Source organism: Piliocolobus tephrosceles, chromosome 1, assembly GCF_002776525.5.
Source record: "Piliocolobus tephrosceles isolate RC106 chromosome 1, ASM277652v3, whole genome shotgun sequence".
Lineage (NCBI taxonomy): Eukaryota > Metazoa > Chordata > Mammalia > Primates > Cercopithecidae > Piliocolobus > Piliocolobus tephrosceles.
The window spans coordinates 97,745,252-97,765,209 of NC_045434.1; the positions used below are offsets into that span (position 1 = coordinate 97,745,252).

The 19,958-nt window shown below is 50.6% G+C and overlaps 2 protein-coding genes across 2 annotated transcripts in view; both read left to right on the forward strand.

Moving 5' to 3' along the window:
• Nucleotides 1-6,657, forward strand: part of CASQ1 (calsequestrin 1) — a 10,112-nt gene extending 3,455 nt beyond the window's left edge. The window contains exons 4-11 of the mRNA XM_023214403.3: nt 176-287; nt 662-735; nt 1,092-1,222; nt 2,687-2,732; nt 3,485-3,539; nt 3,712-3,812; nt 4,610-4,684; nt 6,008-6,657. Of these exons, the coding sequence (XP_023070171.2) occupies nt 176-287; nt 662-735; nt 1,092-1,222; nt 2,687-2,732; nt 3,485-3,539; nt 3,712-3,812; nt 4,610-4,684; nt 6,008-6,148 (735 nt within the window). The 3' untranslated portion in view covers nt 6,149-6,657. The remainder of the gene's footprint in view (nt 1-175; nt 288-661; nt 736-1,091; nt 1,223-2,686; nt 2,733-3,484; nt 3,540-3,711; nt 3,813-4,609; nt 4,685-6,007) is intronic.
• A 3,278-nt stretch (nt 6,658-9,935) lies between these two features.
• PEA15 (proliferation and apoptosis adaptor protein 15) lies at nt 9,936-19,948 on the forward strand. The gene is made up of 4 exons (XM_023214239.1): nt 9,936-10,139; nt 16,124-16,297; nt 17,679-17,834; nt 17,991-19,948. Exons 2-4 carry the CDS (start codon nt 16,126-16,128, stop codon nt 18,053-18,055), a joined length of 393 nt encoding a protein of 130 aa, XP_023070007.1. The 5' UTR covers nt 9,936-10,139; nt 16,124-16,125; the 3' UTR covers nt 18,056-19,948.
• Nucleotides 19,949-19,958: the final 10 nt, after the last annotated feature.

Sequence of the window (19,958 nt, forward strand, 5' to 3'; positions counted from 1 at the left end):
CATTGCACACAATACACACACACGCACACACAACCCCCTACACACACATACTCACACACAAACACAGTCAACATCTAGCCCTCTCCTCCAGTTCCCCAGCCTTCTTTTCCCTAGGTCCCTTTCTGGTTTTACTCAAGGATAGAAACCCTCTTCCTGCAATGTCCTCCTCTTTCAGGTCCTAGAGGACCCTGTGGAATTGATTGAAGGTGAACGAGAGCTGCAGGCATTTGAGAATATTGAGGATGAGATCAAACTCATTGGCTACTTCAAGAGCAAAGACTCAGAGCGTGGGTAACCCTCAGACTCCACTCTACCCCTCCCTGGATCCCCATCTCACCCGTCCTCCCACCTCCCCATGGCACCCAGTGTCTCAGCCTCTACCTCCGCACTTCCCACCTCTTCCTCTGGCTGTGGTCGGCACCATCAACAGCTCTGACCTCCCTGTACTCTGGGGGTTCCCAGACAAGCACCTGAACCCCCTGTACTCTGGGAGTTCCCAGACAAGCTCCTCCAGTATCCCACCTTCCCCTCACTCTCAAAGAACTAGAGGGGGTGGGTCTCAAAATGAACCCCGCCTGCAAAAAACTGGGGACGGTAGTGGGGGATGATTCCCTGGCAGACCCTGGTTTCCCCAGAGACCGACTCTGCATTCCCCCCACAGATTACAAAGCCTTCGAGGATGCAGCTGAGGAGTTTCATCCCTACATCCCCTTCTTCGCCACCTTCGACAGCAAGGTTCTCCTCCCCGCAGCTGCACTGGTTCTCCCTCATGTCCCGAAGCTGTCCTCCACCTTCCTCTCCCAGAATGGATGGCTGACCTAGTCCCTTCCTACGCACTGGCACTCCCTACCCCACCCTGGCTCCTCCCACTCCATAGATTTAGAGCTGAAGAAGGGCTTTAGATGATCTAAAACCCGTCTCATGTTAAACCCAACCCCGGAGAAGTTAAGACACTTGTCAAGTGTCACAGTGGCAGTGACAAGGATCCCAGCTTTCTGACTCCCTTCCTAATATTTGTTCCCCCGTAATACTGCTTCTCAACATGACCCTGCGTCTCCTGCTCCACTCCCCTCCTACTCCCTCTCCCAAAGGTGGCAAAGAAGCTGACCCTGAAGTTGAATGAGATTGATTTCTACGAAGCCTTCATGGAAGAGCCTGTGACCATCCCAGACAAACCCAATAGTGAAGAGGAGATTGTCAACTTCGTGGAGGAGCACAGGAGGTGGGGACCAAGGGCAACCCTCTGAGCGGGGTCGGCTCCTCCTTGGGCGAGAACACATTGTATGAGATGGGCTGGGGAAAGCTTAGCCAACCGGGAAGCCAGTCTTGCTTGGAGATGAATACACTTTGGGCACCAGTGCTCTCTGATACACTGATAATTTTGCACAATATTTTACATCCCAGTACTTAGCCCTGAGCCCTACACAGAGAAGGTCCTTCATACATGTGTATAATTCAGTGTGAGGATGATTGAGACTTAAATAATTCTGTCAACAAATGAGTGTTGACTGCCTGTGGCTGGCCAGAAACTGCAAGGTGCTTTCCATCTCTATGATTATATTAAGCCCTTTTAACCTCAGTGAAAGGTTCTACAGGTAATAAGTGTCAGAGCTGGGATTTTAACCCTGATGTGTCCCATGTTTTTTTTTTTTTTTTTCCCAAGACCAAGTCTTACTCTATCCCCTAGGCTGGAGTGCAGTGGCACCATCTTGGCTCACTGCAGCCTCCGCCTCTCAGGTTCAAGCGATTCTCCTGCTTCAGCCTCTCAAGTAACTGGAATTACAGGCACGTCACCACACCTGGCTAATTTTTGTATTTTTTAGCAGAGATGAGGTTTCACCATGCTGGCCAGGCTGGTCTCAAACTCCTGACCTCAAGTGATCCGCCTGCCTTGGTCTCCCAAAGTGCTGGGATTACAGGCATGAGCCACTGCACCCGGCCCCATGTTCTTTCTAATACAATATACCCTAAACCAATGGTTCTCTAAAAGGTAGGAAGGAGTGGCGAGGTGGGCATAGGTTTTTGCCCTCCGAAGGATGTTTGGCAATGTCTAGACACATTTTTGGTTGTGCGGAGTGCTACTAGTATTTAGTGGATAGAGGCCAGGGATACTGCTAAACATTCTACAGTGCACAGGACAGCCTCCTACTTCGAATAATGATCTGGCTCCAAATGGCAATAGTGCTGAGGTTGAATAGCCCTGCCTGGCACTCACACATAATTCCCTTCCTTCATAGTAGTCCACAGCTGGAAATATCCAATCACCAGTATAAACAGTACTTACTCTCTCCCATACTACTGGCTCCCTTCATCAAGGCAGGAACATGCTTGCCTGGTTCAACTGTACCCAGCACCCAGCATAGTGCTTAGAACATATCGGGCACTCAATCATAGTGACTGAGTGAATGAATGAATACATTAATGAATACATTGATGTCCAGTTCTTGCCTTTCTCCCCAGAGTCTCTCTTCCAGTCCCTTTGCCCACCCTCCCCTCTCCCACCGCTTTAACCATGCAGTGAGCTGGGCCTGGTGCCCAGAGTTGAGGCCTTGCCAGATGGCTTTGTTCTAGGCTACAAGCTGTCTGTGCCCTGGGCCTGACCTAGAGGCAGCCTCTGCTACAGGACCCTCTGGAGGGGGTGTACTTCTAACCCACTGAGTAATGACACTTTGTCTGTCTCTTCTAGATCAACCCTGAGGAAACTGAAGCCAGAGAGTATGTATGAGACCTGGGTGAGTGCCCCCGGCCAGGGTCAGGCCCTCAGGGAAGCAGGAGTGCTAGAAGACTCAAGTCCTAGCAAAATCCCACCCTGCTGCTCCTCAGGCCCATTTGTAGAAAAAACAGTGCACTAGCAGCAGTTGAAGGATTTCTACGCGGAAGAATGTGTGAGGAAATGGGAGACAGACATAACTGAAGTTGACAAGGGAGGAGCCTCAAGCCTGGGGATAAAGGGATTATCAGAGGAAGTGTGGGGCTTTGGAGCTGAAAGGAGTGTCACTTGGAAAAAGGTCACCATCACAAGAATATATCTGGCCGGGTGCAGTGGCTCACGCCTATAATCCCAGCACTTTGGGAGACCGAGGGAGGCGGATCATCTGAGGTCAGGAGTTCGAGACTAGCCTGACCAGCATGGTGAAACTCCATCTCTACTAAAAATACAAAATTAGCCAGGTGTGGTGGCGCATGCCTGTAATCCCAGCTACTCAGGAGGCTGAGGCAGGAGAATCGCTTGAACCTGGGAGGCAGAGGTGGCAGTGAGCCGAGATCGTGCCATTGCACTCTAGCTTGGTCAACAGAGCGAAACTCTGTCTCAAAAAAAAAAAAAAACAAAAACCAGAAAACAAAAGAATATATCTGGTCCCGAAGCTGGACTTCCACAAAATTGAGGTTCAGTGAACATCTAAGATCTGTTCTGGGCTCCCCAACTTCAGGGAGTATAGTAAGGTCTTCTCCAAAACCCTGTTCTCCTTCTTACCCCCGACAGGAGGATGATATGGATGGAATCCACATTGTGGCCTTCGCAGAGGAAGCTGATCCTGGTGAGGGAGGAATACTGGGTTGGACACTCGGAGGTTTACCTGGGAGTTTGCAAACAGCCTAGGACTAGACATGTGAAGCTCGGGGAGCAGGGAGGTAGCTCTGCACTCCTGTTTCATCTGGGTCCCTTTCCTCTTCATACACCTCACACCTTGCACTTGTGTTCCCTCCAAGATGGTTTCGAGTTCTTAGAGACTCTCAAGGCTGTGGCCCAAGATAACACTGAAAACCCAGATCTTAGCATCATCTGGATTGACCCTGATGACTTCCCCCTGGTAAGAGGCACAGCTCAGGCACTGCTATCCTAAGGCAGGGACTTGGACTGTGGCATCTTGTTAGTGAGGGCTTTGTTTCAAGGTTCCTATCCCCAACTCCTAGCTGCGGGGCCCTGGGAGGGTATGTGTGTTGCATGCTTAAGGGCACTGTTGGCATGGAGGGCATCCTGAGCAAGGGGAAACAGGACGGGACATCACACACGATTCCCAGAGCAGAAGCTGGACGGGTAGCTCAGGTGCTAGGGCTGACTCCTAAAGAAAACCAGTGTTTTGAGGCACAATAGCCCTGCATATGGCTATACACACTCCATCATAGAATCATAGCACAGAGATTCCATGTTTCAGGAGATGATTTTGTTCTCAGCTACATTCCTAACACCTAGCACTCATTGTTGAATGAGTAGCTGAAAGAACAGAGAAACGTGAGAAGCATTGGCCCTTACCAGGTATACTTGCCTTATTTCAGAAATGTAAGATCGGAGGGCCAGAGAGAGGTGACTTGACCTTGAACACAAGGATCTGATCCAGGATCAGAACAGGGTTTCCTGTCCAGTTTTCCTCAGAAAAGAGGGGCCAGTGTGCCCGGCTGACCCTCCCGATGCTCTCCCTTTAGGATTTCTCCTTTTCTGCTGTTTAGTTCTACCCACTGCCTTGATGCCCTCACAGCTGGACCTGTCCCCATCCACTGCCAGTTCATGTTGTCCCATCTCCATCCCTGGGCTGACCCTCGCACTTACCCTCCTGGATTCCTGTGCTCCTAGCATCCATTAAGTTGCCGTATTTGGATCTCTCTACAGCTGGTCCCATACTGGGAGAAGACGTTTGACATCGACTTGTCAGCCCCACAAATAGGAGTCGTCAATGTTACTGATGTGAGTTTCCTGTCCTCATCCCTGGTGGACCCCCGACTCTACTTCCCAGCATAGCTAGCTCTCCTCCTCTCTGCTAACTAGGAGTTGGGCCCTTCTCACAAGACACAGACATGCCCAGTCTAGTGGCTGGATGGAGGGGGAGACTTAGGATCTGAATGTGGCCCTGTCCCACATGTTGGACTCAGTGGCTCATCCTTCAAGGCCCAGTTCAAATCCTTTCTCCTCTGTGAAGTCTTTCCAGATCTCCCATTTAGAATCATTCCCTCCCTGGCATTCCCAGGGCTCATTAGCCATTGAGAACATGACATTTAAATGGCTATTTATGTATTATGTCTGTCTCTTCCGGTAGATTTTTGAGCTTGTTCAGGGCAGAAGTCTTCTCATGCACACACAGTAGGTGCTTCAAAACTGCTAAGTTGAACTGAATGAGCCACAGTCTCTACTTTCATAGAATTCTCAGACTAATTGGAGAGGCAAGTATTCCAGTAACTACAAGGCCAGATCTGATAAACTTTAAAATAATGATACAAATAAAATAAGACACAGGAGTCACATTGATTTCTGCTTGAGAGAATCAGAGAAAAGTTTAAGAAAAAGTGACATTCAAAATGGAGATTATACAATGTATACAATTTCAACAAGTGATGATTCAGGGAAGTCAGTTCCAAATTGAAGGAAAAGCAAGATCAAAAGTTAAAAACAGGAAAATGAATATCAGGTTCCCGGAAAAGGCAGGTAGATCTTTATTGTGGAGAGTCTAGAGGTCACTGAGAATGGTACTTGAAAAGCAGGTTATGAAAAGCTCTGGGGCTGGGGTGGTCGCTTAGGCCTGTAATCCCAGCATTTTGGGAGGCCAAGGCAGGAGAATCACTTGAGCCCAGTTGTTCAAGGCTGCAGTGAGCCATGACTGCACCTCTGCACTTGAGCCTGGGCAATAGAGTGTGACCCTGTCTCTTTTAGAAAAGAAAGAAAGAAAGAAAGAAACGTCCTGAATGCTGAAGAGTTGCTAACTTTATTCTTATAGGCCATGAAGAGCTGCCAGTGGTTTTGCACCAAAGACATGATAGGGAAGTTCAGTGTGGCAAGAGCATAGAAGACAGATTGAAGGGAGAAGGTCTATTTGCCAATCCAACTTTTCTTCCCACTCTCACCCGTCACTATTCTAACCCATACCTTCACCAGGACAGTTTCTCTGGCCACTGGCAGATGAAAGGAAGGGACTGAGGATGTAGGGAAGGATGTACAGAGTACAGTGAGTGGGAGCACAGATCCCAAGACCTAGGTCGGACTTAGCTTCCATCCCCTGCCTGTGCCATCTCCTAGGCGGATAGCGTATGGATGGAAATGGACGATGAGGAGGACCTGCCTTCTGCTGAGGAGCTGGAGGACTGGCTGGAGGATGTGCTGGAGGGCGAGATCAACACAGAGGACGATGACGATGATGACGACGATGATGATGACTAGTTGCTATGGCAACCATCTTTCAACCCCACTGGTCTTTCATACTCTCTCCTGCCTTCCCTTGTCCTTCCCTGAGTTCCTCCAGGGAGACTAGGTTATTCTCTGCCATAGAGCTAACTGGGGTCTATATGTTGGGTGCTGAGACCCTGATCCCCCTCATTTGATGAGGAAATGAGCTACTTTTCACTAGACACCAGCCCAGTTCTCTCTTATCTGACTTCTCTTTCTTATCTCATAACTTACTTGTATCTATTATGTGTCTCTTCCATCACTCTCCATACTCTTTCTTGTGATTCTCCTCTAGCCATATATATGGGCCCCATCTCTGTTCTGTTCCCTCCATCTACACACAGCTTTCCCCCACTCTCTCTAATCCTGTATCTTTCTGACTGTCCTGTCCCTGGCCAGAAGGAAGGGAGGATACTGTGTTTGGGACTGTATCTCAGCAATCACTTGTTAATGTATTTGGGTCAAATGAGAGGCCTCAATAAAGACATCTGGGGCAGCATGAACGAGTGTATGTTGGTGAAGTCTCCCCGCTATGGCAGGAGGAGGTGGCCTCTGATAGGGGATTCAGATGTGGGTGCCTTGCTAGGGATGAGCTGGGGGACTCTTATAGTGGGGGCTGGGGTTCCTCCAGGCAGCTTTCCCAGAGAAGCCTGGATTATTTATCTACTTCAAGTCAACAAGCCTTTTCTGAACACATAGTGTTTGTCCAGGGCCACTGTTAGGCTCTAGCAGAAGAGAGAGTGTCAGACCTGTCCCTGCTCTTGAGCTGATTAGCCTCATCGAGAAGTCAAGACGAGCATACTAAACAATCAAAGAAGAATACAAAGCAATATGTAATTAAGTGATTATGTACCGCTCGATAGCACCCTCTCTGCAGCTCTTATTTGAACAGGAAGACAGAGCTCCAATTATACTTCCTTGGTGAAGCCTTTCCAGAGGTGGTCCCTCCAGCAGTGACCTCTTCTGAGTTCCTGTTGCACTTCCATTCCAGTACTCAGCACAGTCTATTACTGTTCTTCATTTACATGTCTGTCTTCCCTACTCAACTGTGAACCCCTTGAAGGCAGGAACCCAAGCTTTTTCTTTGTGTCCACAGGCTCTGACACTCAAAAGTTGTCCCTAATAAATGTTTTTTAAAGGAAGAACAAAGGAAAGAACAGAATGGACTCAGAAGAGAGATCAGAGTGGGCTTAATGACTTCACAAAGGAAGTAAGCCTTTGCTAGGCCTTAAATTGAAGAATGGGATTTGGTTGCAGACAAAGGAGCTGAGGAGGAGACATTTCAGTCAGTGGAAACATCAAGCACTGGCAGGATGTGTTTGTCATATTGGGGGCACAGAGACCAGAGAGACAAGAAGAGAAATTCAAGTTGTGGCCATGAAGCTGGGTAAGCATAATGGGGCTGGGTTGTAGAGCTGTTTGAATTGAATCTTGCCAGCTGAGGAGGCAGGGCAAAATTTAATCTGGTAGTGATAAGCAGGATGGGGAGGGGAGATGATAGAGATGCCAGAGGTAAGGAGCCCAACCCATAATCAGTGACTGTTATGATAACTGGAGTGATGTTGGGAGAACATGGACCCAAGTGGTAGTCATGGGAATGGAGAGGAGATAATGTATACAACGGGGATCTCCCAGACCTGGGCCTGATGGAGGTCTCGGCAAGAAGGACCTACAGTTTTCCAGAATAGGCACAGGCTGGGGTAAGCAAAAAGGAGTTTAGGGGGTTGGGGATAGGAGGGCCAAATAGCTAAACAAGCCCATAAAAGATATACATTTTATATTTGAGATGATGCCCATAATTTTGAATATATATATACACTTTTTTTTTTTTTTTGAGAAGGAGTCTCACTCTGTCGCCAGGCTGGAGTGCACTAGTGAGATCTCGGCTCACTGCAACCTGTCTTCCAGGTTCAAGCGATTCTCCTGTCTCAGCCTCCCAAGTAACTGGGACTACAGGCACCCGCCACCACACTTGGCTAACTTTTTTGTATTTTTAGTAGAGATGGGGTTTCACCATGTTGGTTAGGCTAGTCTTAACTCCTGACCTCACGTGATCCACCCACCTCAGCCTCCCAAAGTGCTGGGATTACAGGCGTAAGCCACCATGCCAAGCCAACATTTTATTTCTCATGGATCAGGTGTAAAGTTGTTGCTGGGAGACTTAGAGGATTTCTAAGTATGGAAAGATGAGACCTGAGATTAAATATATTTTCACTCTCCACAAACAAGTCCAGGAAGTATTCCTGGAGAAGGTGGCAGGGGTGTAGAAAGCAGAAACTATGTATTCATTCCAACTTGTCGCTATTTAATAAATGTTTAATAGTAGTATGGGCACTAAGCTAGTATTACAATAATATTGTGGAGCTTACTGTCTAGCATAGGTCAGTGGAAGGCCCTGGTCTAAATAATAGCTCCTATTTTTTAAGCACCCATCTGTGCCACTCCCTAGAGACTTACTATTTCTGAATCTCAGAAGAACCCTCAGAAATAGGCATCGGCACCCTCATCTGACCGGTGAGGACACTACGACTTTCAGGCATAACTTGCCCAAGGAAGGGGTGGAACTAGCACGCAGCCCAAGGCCCCCCGGGTCTTGTTGCCTCCAGACCTGAGCCTTTCACTTAGAAACTACATGAGTCTCAAAGATGGGTCAACCAAATAGGTTTCGTCCCTACAACACAGAGCAAACATGATATATACAAAGGCAAATGATTAGGGTGTGACAGGGAGTGCTGGGGAGAGGAAACAGCAGAGAAAGGCTATGAAATCCAGAGCAGCAGGAACTTGAGCCTCTTCTAGGAGTGGTGTAGACCCGAGAAAGGAGGGGCTTATTTGAGGTTTCTGGAGGAGTCTCTGCCAGGTAGGAACTGAGGCGAGATGGGGTGATCCTGGAAGTGGCACAAACACTGAGGGGAATCTCCCAACCTGGGCCTGGTGGAGGTCTTGGCAGGAAGGACCTACCCAGGGTCAGACTTCTTTCCAGGGCCAAACCCTGCCCAGAACTGAGACCAGACCCCTTAAGCTATAGAGATGGGGGTGAAAACATATGCTTCTCCAATTCTTCCTTTCCTCTTTTCAGTCTGGCTGAGAATCTGGGGGAGGAAAGTCCCCGGGGTAGAGGGGAAGTGAGAGCTGCCACATTGGGCCTGGGCAGAGGGGCAGAGCTAGGAGACAGAGCTAAGTGTGGCTTTGCAAGTTGTCTATATTTGCATGCTGAGCTCACTGCTGCTCTTTTTCTCCCCAGAAAATAAAATTACATCATGGTAGGGGGAAGGCAGGAGTGGGGCATGTTTGGCAAAGGTGACAGGAATGCAAGAGGGCCTGGAGGCATCATCCGGGAAAGAGAAGATTCAGGGCTCCTCAAGACCCCATGTGGGCCGGACCCCTCACTCCCAATGTGGATAAGTCTGATCAGTCATTTACCACTGCGCCCCTGACCCTTAAGGCAAGGAAATAAGTTTTTACAAATATCAAGGCCAGCAGCTAAGAGAATCCAGCCCCCAAAGGCTTTCCAAACCCGTAAACCGAACCTACTCTGTGCCTCCCAGGGGTCCTAGGCACCGTGGACATCCAAAGGTCAAAAGGGGAGGAGGTGCGCTACTGGGTAATAATTAAATATGAGAATTGTTTCGCAGTTCAGGGGGAAGAGACCATCTCTGCTCCAGCCCTTCGCCCAATTCTGTCCCCCGTCCTAGGAGTCTTCCAGAACCCCAGCCCCTCGGTCCCCCGCCCCCTCCTGCCTCCCCCTCCCTCCCCCTCCTCCCGCCATTCCCCGCCCCCCGCCCCTCCCCGGCTCTGACATCACCGGCCAGCCGGGTGGAGTGAGCGGCGCTGGGCTCGGGCTCCGGCTCCGCGGGCGGAAGAGGCGGCGGCGGCGGCAGAAGCGGCGGCGGCGGCGGCGGGAGCCGAGGAGGAGGTTCCGGACGCTGCTCAGGAACCGGGGACTCGGGAGTGCCCGCGCCCTGAGCGCTCAGCTCCAGAGGCGGTGAGAGGGGCGGAGAGGAGACATGTCGCGGGGAAGGGGCAGATTTGGGGGTCTAGGCTTGGAGGGGCAACGATCTGGGACACCGGGGCCAGACGGGGAGCGTGGGGACCCCGGACGAGTCCACTTTGTGTCAGGCCCCACGGGGTCCGTCCTTCGGTCGGTGCGTCCTGAGCGCCGAGCGTGTGCTGGAGGCGGCGTGGCTCTGGCCAGCCCATTCCACGCTGAGCGGCAGTTTGAGAGTCGGACCGGGGCCTGGGGATTAGGATGCAGCCTGCTTCCCGCCCAGCCGGCTTGGCCAGGCCAGCGCTCGCCCCTCCCTCCCCGCTCAGGCTTCAGACTCGCCCCCGCTGGCGGTCTCCCGGCCCAGCCCTGTCTCGGTTCCATGTGCCCTCACCCCTAGCCCATTGCACCTGGGGAAGAGGTGGGCTTGGTGGAAAGCTTGTCCAGAGGGAAGGAGGAGCTGGGGGTGTAGAGGAGTGATGTATCTAACGTACAAACCCTTATTAATTTCATATAATCCGTGTCAAAACTGACAGGGAAACACGCACACCTATAAGGCACGCCAGCACACACAGTGACACACACCCATGTGACTTATACACAAAGTCTAGCACACTCCAAATCACAAACGTCCCTGCACTACGCATCCGGCCGCCCACCACACCCCCACTCTGTGGGGTGGGGCATCCCATGAGGAGTCTTCTGAACTGTGGGCTCCAAGTCATCAGTCCGACAGGACAGCTGAGTGGACAGAAAGGGCCACTGTCCCCAAATCCATCCTGATTTTCTGGCAGCTTTTCCCAGCCCCTGGCTTCAGATTGTTCCTCTTTAACAGTGGGGAAAGATGGGAGAAAATCTTGGTCTCATTCCTCTAAAACAAGGAGACAGGATTTTGCGGGCTAACGAGAGTAGGGGCTTCTGGTGGCCTCTCTTCCTGGGTCCAGTTAGGGCTTAGGGGGCTGGGAATGGCTAGTTTCTGGGTAAGAGTGGCCAAGGATTGGAGGAGGAGGGGGTGGAAGAAACAGAGAGGAAAAAGAATGGGTATGAGTCAGCCAAGAATGGAGCCCGTCGGAGAGAGAATGAGAGGAATGTGTGTGAGAAGCAGACAGACATCTCCAGAGATAGTCAGGGAACCAGGGAGAGGGAGGAAGTGAGAGACAGAGATGGTCAGAGAAGTGTGAGAAATGCTTGAGAGTGCACTAAACAAATTAGGGAGGATGAAGGTGGGGGAAGACCACTGGGAGTTAGGGAAAGTGGTATGTGTGTCTGTGCCCCAGGCTGTCAGAGCGATTAGCTTTAATTGCTCTTCCCTTTGTGGTTAAATACTCCTTTGGGGAAATTGCCAGTGATGCCCTAGGCTGCAGGCTTCCCTGGTTGCCTACTTCCTCAATTCCGTGCCCATCATGTGTGGATGTATTATCATGCATGAAGAGGGTCACAGAATCAGAGCGCCTCACTCCCTCGCTCACACAGATCCTCACCAACAATGTCATGATGGATATCTTCACCAGCTGGTAGGCAGCCAACCACTGAATCTCCAAGCCACTCCCACCAAACTTACTCTGTTTTGTAGCAGGGATGCTCACCCCTTCCTAATTGCAGCTCTGAGTATTCAGATGGGGACACTGAAGCACAGATCTCAGGAGTCCTAAGTATTCATTGCTATGACTAAGTTGGACAGGTGAGTAGGAAATGCTAGAAGGGGTGAAAGCCTATAGAAAGGAGGAAAAGAGATACTGAAAGATGAAGTAGAAAGGAAATGGATGACGAAGAGTGAGAGAGATGGAGAGAGATGGAAATAGAATCAGGGAGTGCCACACCAGAAGAGTGGAGACAGAGATGGTCTGGGGAGAGTCCTAGGCCTCATTCCCCTCCTCGCCATCAGCCGGCCCTCCTCTGCCCTGCCTGATCCAGTGCCAGCTATCTCCTGATGCCCCATCTTGGGTCTGGCTCTTCTCTAGACTAAAGGCTGAAGGCTAATCCCTGTCCCCATGCCCAAAGGTAATCCATTTTGCTTCTTGGGCTGAACATTTTGGGGCCCAGATGTCCTGCCTTTTGTCACTTCTGGCTGACCCTGGAGCCTCAGAACCCTCAATTTCCTTGTTACAGGAATAAAGACAACCCCTTCCTCCCCCGCAAAGCTAGATAAAAAAGCTTAAAGAAGAAATCAATTGAGAATGATATTAAAGGAAATAAACTACAGGACTGCTTGAATTTGGGGCCCAGATATAATTTAAAAGAGGAAAGCTGGACCCCTACTCTCTCCCTTCCAACCCCTCTGTCTCTCCATGATTACTTCCAACTTCAGGCAGAAGACTGACAGACTTGAGTGCCTGGGAGTCCCCTCCTGCCCAATACAGGGACCTCTAGGTCCTTGCAGCTGTGTGGGATGGCCCCTCCCCTTAGCCTTAGGCAGCTGCAACAGATGTGGAAGAGGGAGGGGCAGCAACTCCTAATCTTCAGGCTTCCTTCTCGAATTTACAGAGGATTTGGAACCAAACATTAGAGAGAAGGGATAATCTACCACGACTTAATGTCAAAATGCACAGAAATTCTTTTGGTGCTGCCACCTCCTCCACAGGTGGTTATCCCAATTGCCAGGCTTCTCAGAGCACTCCCAGGGCCTGACTCTTCTTACCCCAGTGCCCGTGGAGCTCCCACCTGTCCCACCCTAAAAGGTCAGTCTATAATGGTCCTTACCTCCTGCCCCTCTTCCCCAGCATCCTCAGTTGGTTTGACCTTTGTCAGGGCTGTGCCTGGGGCCAACTTGGAAGGAGAGGGAGGCAGGAAGGAAGGAAGGTGTGAGGAAGCGGTGAGCGGAGCACAGAAAGCTGGGAGGGAAGAGGACTGACTTCCTGGCAGCCAGGGCTCCGGTTCCTGATTCCTGCCCTGGTATCCTGTCCCAAGAATGGCCTCCGCCCAGACTGCCTGGTGATCCCTGAGCAGCTCTCTGCACTGCTCCAGAGATCAGGAGGATTTTTCAGAGCCCAGAGAGCAGATTTCTCCACAGGCGCTAAGGAAATCTGAATCTCTGGTGAGGAAAGTGACATGGAGGATGAAGGAAACAAGCTCTGCCAAGCCCCACCATGGTCAGGCCAGACCAGCCCAGGTACAACAGCTGATCAGTGAGAATTGAGAGCAGTTCCCCTAAACAACACTCCCTTTGCTTCTTCTGCCATACTAAGGCCTAGGCAAATGGATCTCTCCAAGAACGGAGGCAACAGGGCGGCCTTTCCTTGTACCCTCAGGGGGCCTTACTCCTATCCTTTCTGTCCCTTCTTACTCACCATTCCCCACACCCCTCCCATCTAGTGGTGTCATTGTCCTAACGACTGGGGGGTGGGGGGACCCAGAACTGAGGTTGCCATAGTAACAGATGAGCTGAGGTTACAGCCTTCTATAGTTGTGGACTGTATGCTCTCCTCTCCCTCGCCCCCCCCCCCCCCCTGCCTCATTTGCAGCCTTAGTCTCTTTCTGTCTCCCAACTCCAGCTCTCTTCCTCCATTCTGCAGGCTTCCCTCACCCCTCTGGATGTGAGCCTGTGGTTATATGCCTTCTTACACATGCTTTTGGCTGGTTTAGACACATACAAACACACACCACAGATACTCACAGCCAGTGCACCCACAGCCATATATCCAGTGCTGGCACATACACCTCCATTACCAGAACATCCAAACACACCCACAGATACCCAGCCACTGCCTCCTCCAGAGCTGTGCCCACAACCCAGGGATTAGCATCCGTAAGATCCAAGCACACACACATTTCTCCTCTGCCACTTTAACATTCCTAACCCCGTCTCTCTTAGGGGCCTCTTTGTATCTTTCACTCTCTTAGAAAGCTCCTACCCACTGCCCCCAAGTCTTTGTGGGTGAGTGTGTTACACACATTAATCTCTTCCCGCCTACCTCCTCTGTAGATCTGTTTTAGATTCAAAGCCCTAAATCTTAACTCCTCCCGACACACACACACACACACGCACGCATGCACTCTTTCCTCCTGCAGGATCTGTAATATTTACAAACTCTCCTTCCATATGAAAGCAGGGAAGTATAACCCCCAATCCTCCCCCATTTCCAGCTAAGGGCTTGACCCCAGAGTTTCCTCCATTGGGGCAGGGTCTTGTCTCCTGCTGCGCTTTCCCTTCCAGCTCTACTCACGGCCCCCCCCCCCCATTCTTATCTCCATCTCTAGTCCCCTCCCCATCATCCCCCTCACCCGTATCCCCCTCCTTCTGTCCTTGGATTATCAGTGGAGTGAGGGGGGTTGGGCTCCAGAGCCTGCTGCTGTGACCTAGATTTCAAGACAGAGACAGTTCCTGGTGCTGACAGTCAGAGAGCATTGTTCCTGGCCCGGCCTGGCAGGGCCACTGCTGGGCCCTTCTGTCTGGTTGCACCTGGGTGTGCAACTGAGCATGCCTATGACTGCCTGTTTCTTGCGGGGGTCACGGTAGCCCTGCTGTCTGGCTCATTGTCTGTTTGTGTCACGGTGCCTGCCACCAAGGGAGGCTTGTTTATTCTGGTCCAAGTAGGGGGCTGGGAATGGGGACTTCTGGGTCTGCATCTCTTATTTTGTGACCACCATGCCAATCTCAGTTCCCCTGCAGTAGAGCAAGGAAGGAAGGAAAATGGGAGTGTGTCAACCAGGCCCCTTTGATCTGCCACATTCCCAGCCTAATGCTGGGGTGATTTGCGGGCAGCCTCAGTTAGGGACGAGGTCATCTTGCTGCTTGCCCACCCCTTGGTCTAGTCGCATACAGAGTGTTTATGATACAATTTACTTTTTAAAACATGCTTTACTTTTCTGACTAAAAGAAAACAGATACTCATTGTGGAAATAAGTTCCATTTTTGAGCTCACCACTAGTGTCACATTTTATGAAATCCAGAAAGTTCATTCAAACATCTGACCTTCTTTCTTCTGTCTTAGCCACAGTTCCTATCTTAGTGGAAGGAAGGCCTTGAATGTTTTCTACTTCTCACCTAAGGATCACGAAAGAGGGATGGGGTAAAGGCCTAGGTGAGATCTGGCCTTGCTGATCTCATCAGACCATGCTGAAGGTAGTGTCAGTAGGATGCTGATGCAAGAAGAGGGGGCAGTCCCCTTTTGCCATTCTCCCAAAGCCGCATCTAAAGTCCCCTCCCTCCACCACCCAGCCAGCCTGGGAACTGGGCAGGGGGCCAGAGCCAGTCGCTTGGTATTCTTGGGCACGGGGGCTGCAGGCACAGCACAAAGGGTAGGAGAGAGAGCTGAGTGGGGGCCTGGTAACCATCAGGGGAGAAAATGGGCTCCACAAAGGTAGGGGTGGTCCTTGCTTCCCCCACCTCGAGCCCTAATGACTGAATACAAGGCTAGCATGGAGGGGCCAAGGAACCATTGGACCAAACAACTAGGCATCCATCCAAAATGAGTCATTAGTGGAGTGGTGGGGAGTTGAAGTGAGGGACCCCTTTGCCTCTGAGGCAGAATGGGGAAGCTAGAACACAGGAGCTCCTACAAAACCCTCCAGCTCCTTCTCAGCTTCCCATTGCCACAGCAAGCCTCGCCCTCGTTGTTTTGGAGTTTTTTTTCACTGACGTGGGGAGGGGTTGGAAGTGGGGGGGGCGATTCTGGGGGGGGGGGGGGACTTGGAGAGAGCGGGTGAGAAAGTCGGGAGCAGGTTGCTATGGTAACCGCCTCCTCAGTCAAGGGAACTGTTGCCAGGGTTACTGTTAGAGGGGGAAAACAGAAGAAAAAGATGGTGGGGGGAAGGAGGTATGACTTGTCACTCTAGGCTCCTGCCTGGCTCCTAGCATCCCCGTCCACCCTGACCGCCTCCCCTAGGTCTTCCTTTTCTCCCTCAGCCCTAGCCACCTCCAGCCTCCATGTTCCAGGCACATGCCTGGTAGGGCAGAGTGGGGAGTAGGAGGGTAGTGCCGGGGAGTAAACCAGACTCCGTACCTTAAGCTCAACTCCTATCCCTTTGTCGCCTCCCAACCCCAGTCATGGCTGAGTACGGGACCCTCCTGCAAGACCTGACCAACAACATCACCCTTGAAGATCTAGAACAGCTCAAGTCGGCCTGCAAGGAAGACATCCCCAGCGAAAAGAGTGAGGAGATCACTACTGGCAGTGCCTGGTTTAGCTTCCTGGAGAGCCACAACAAGCTGGACAAAGGTGGGGGAGGGGAGCACAGGGGTCCTGTCATCAGTCTTTCAGGCTCAGTTCATTCAGCAAACAGAGATGAGCTCAAAGCTCTTACATCCACAATGTGTACCCCTCTATAGCAAGGCAGAAGAGAGGTGCTCTACGAGTATGGGGGCCTTAGACATTTTTCATTGTGCCCCTCATCAGTAAAAAACGTTATTCAGATACTCCTGTGCTATTATCACATAAAAAACAGAACGTAAAAACAATCTAATAGTAAAATTTTAAGTGACAAAAATTGAGAAGAATTCTAGACAATAAAAATAGAATACCTGAATGAGGGGAGAACTCGAAGTGTAATCTCATCTGGTAAATAGTAATACTAATCTTTGTTAAGCACTTTTTAAAAACTGGTAAAATTTAAAACTACAAGTTCTGACACTTTCTTATCCACTTTGAGAGACTACTGCTTGGGGAGTGGGGTCTATGGATTAGACTAATCCCACCCAGCTGGAGGCTTTTGGGAAAAATTGGTGTTTAAGATGGCCCTGAAAGGTGAGTGGGATTTCTAAGGCAAGATCCAAAGGAGGGCATGCCCGGCAGAGGAACCCTGTCACAGAGTATCGTGTGTGTTTGGAAATGCAAGCAGTCCTGCTGGGCTCAACTAGGATGTAGGGTGTTTAGAAATGGCTGGGAAGGTAAGGGTAAGACTGTGTTGTAGAGAGCCTGGGTATTGGATAGGTGAGGTGAGTGAACTCAGAGCCCTTCAGATATACTATTCTGACTGCTGCGTGGCTGGCGGGGAGAAAGTATAAAGGAGGACATGTTAGACTATGGCAACAGTCAGAGGGGAGGAGCCAGGGAAGAAGGTCTAAGGGCATCTATAATCTCCTGAAATTGGCCAAGCCATGGACATCATCCTTCTGGTGGTGTCCATACCTTCTCTCATTTAGAATAACCTTTCTCACCAGGCCCAGATTCTCTCCTGGGTTGCCTAGAGATTCCACTCTGTTGGTCCTACAAGTGCTGTCAGCAAATTCTTATACTTACTTGGATGGAAAGTGGAAAAGGATGGGGGTGGGGATGGGGTATCTGGAAGTCAAGTTGATTTTTCTTTTGTCCCCTCCCCACAACATATGGGAACTAGTATCTAAGCTAAACCCCTCATTCTAACCACAGTCTAGAAACTTCACTGACCAATTATCTGCCCTTCCTGCAAACAGTCCTCTGTATTGTTGTTTGGGTGCCTTAGCTTTCTTTTACTGGATTAGTAGCCCCTCTTCTTCCAGTGTTGTACCCTCCCATAACCAATGTCAGCAACTCAGCTTTGGTTCCCGGTCACTAGTCCGGTGGAGTAGGGGAAGCTGACCTCTGCAGCCTAGCTCTGACCCTGTCTCCTGCCTTCCTCCAGACAACCTCTCCTACATTGAGCACATCTTTGAGATCTCCCGCCGTCCTGACCTCCTCACTATGGTGGTTGACTATAGAACCCGTGTGCTGAAGATCTCTGAGGAGGATGAGCTGGACACCAAGCTAACCCGTATCCCCAGTGCCAAGAAGTACAAAGGTAAGAGGCCACTCCTTTAACTAGCTGCACCTCTGCCTCGTCCCGTTGACTATCCTTGCAGTACTTGAGTTTTAGGAGAGTGGAGGCAGATGCCCAATGGGCCTGCCTGGCATCTCCCACACTGCTGTCCCTGAACACATCCCTTTTTGTCCCCAGACATTATCCGGCAGCCCTCTGAGGAAGAGATCATCAAATTGGCTCCCCCACCGAAGAAGGCCTGAGCAAGGGGGAGGAAGAGGAGGAAGGTTGGACCTTCATCAGACCACTCCCTTCCCCCATCCTCCAGGGGAGGGGGCAAGGGCAACCCACCATCTACCCACTTACTAACCTGGTCCTAACCCCCTTACTGTGCGCGTGTGTGTGCGTGTGCGCACGCTCTGGCTGTCTGTCTATATGTCTAGCTCATCTAGTTCCTCTTCTTAAGGGGATGGGGGTCAGGGGCTAGGGGAGGGGGCTGAGTTTCCCCACTTTAGGAGGAGGTGGGGGCTATTTCTATGCAAATAGAAATCAGCACATTCCTCCTACTTCCCTTTCCTCCACTCTCCCCCCATATCTTTAAAGTGTGGAAGCAGAAAGGACCTGCATTTTCCTACATTGAGGAGCTGACATGGGGGTAAGGTAATGGGAGAGGTAGGTGGATCCAGGGAAAAGCAGTGGGGAGGGAAGGCAAAGAGGCCACTCAACCCCCACCTGGAAGGGGCAAAGAAAAGCCAGAGTTCCCTGTTTGTACTCCTGTGCTGGACTAGCTGTTTCCTGAGTACCAGCAGGTCCCTTTTTTGCCTCTCATGGGCCTAGCATAGGTATGAGCCAGGGATCCTTTCCTGGCCCCTAAGATCAAACCCCATGGAGCAGCCAGCATTAGATGCCCCCACCCACCTGTACTCTGGAGAGACTGTGCTGGGAACATGTACCACTGAGCCTGAGATGGGGATGAGGGCAGAGAGAGGGGAGCCCCCTTTTCCACTCAGTTGTTCCTACTCAGACTGTTGTACTCTAAACCTAGGGAGGTTGAGGAATGAGATCCTTAGGTTTTAACCTGCATCCTGACCCCACCATCTATAGGGTCCCAACTTGGTTATTGCAGGCAACCTTCTCTCTCCCTTGGTGAAGAACATCCCAAGCCAGAAAGAAGAGAAGTTAACTGCAGTGTTTTCCTTTGCACCGATCCCCACCGCAATTCAATCCAGGAAGGGACTTAGGAAACCCTTCTTTACTAGATATCCTGGCCCCTTGGGCTTGTGAACACCTCCTAGCCACATCACTACAGTACAGTGAGTGACCCCAGCCTCCTGCCTACCCCAAGACGCCCCTCCCCACCCTGACCGTGCTAACTGTGTGTACATATATATTCTACATATATGTATATTAAAACTGCACTGCCATGTCTGCCCTTTTTTGTGGTGTCTAGCATTAACTTACTGTCTAGGCCAGAGCGGGGGCGGGAGGGGAATGCCACAGTGAAGGGAGTGGCAGAATCAAATTGCTACATAGTCCAAACAAAAAAGAAAGCTTTTTCAAAAAACATTTAATTCACATGCAATCTCAGAGACTATTTAGACAAAGTTGAAGTTAGGAGCTTTCAGGATGTGAGAGTAAAACTTTAATGGGAGGGGAGGGCTGGCTGCTGGAAGAAGGAAGAAGCCAGACTGGTTAGACAGTATTCTTAACTCCTAGCCCAGCCTAGCGTGCCCTGCCCCTCTGGCCACTGCTGCAGACACCTGCCTTAACACACACACCTCTAGGACTCCAGTTTTGCCTTAAAGGACCTTCCCAAGTCTCCCTTTCCCTGTCTGGCTTCTCCCTTAAGAAGAGAGAGAGATAACTTGTAAAATTGGGTGGGAAGAATGAGCATAAACTGTCCTTCCATTTGGGCTATGTTACATTAGAAAGAGAGAGAATAAGGAGCCTTTCTTATGGAAGAAACGGGAGAAGAGAGACAGGGTTATTTTCAGCAGAGTCTAGTAGTTTCTCTGTAAGGCAAAATAATCTAAAAAGACTAACCTGCCCACCCACTCCTTATATTGCTGTGAGATTGCCCCTATCTTGTGCTCTTCTGTCTGCAGTGTGCACGGCCTTGTTCTAACCCGGAATAAAGGTGATTGATTGTATTGTAACTAACTGATT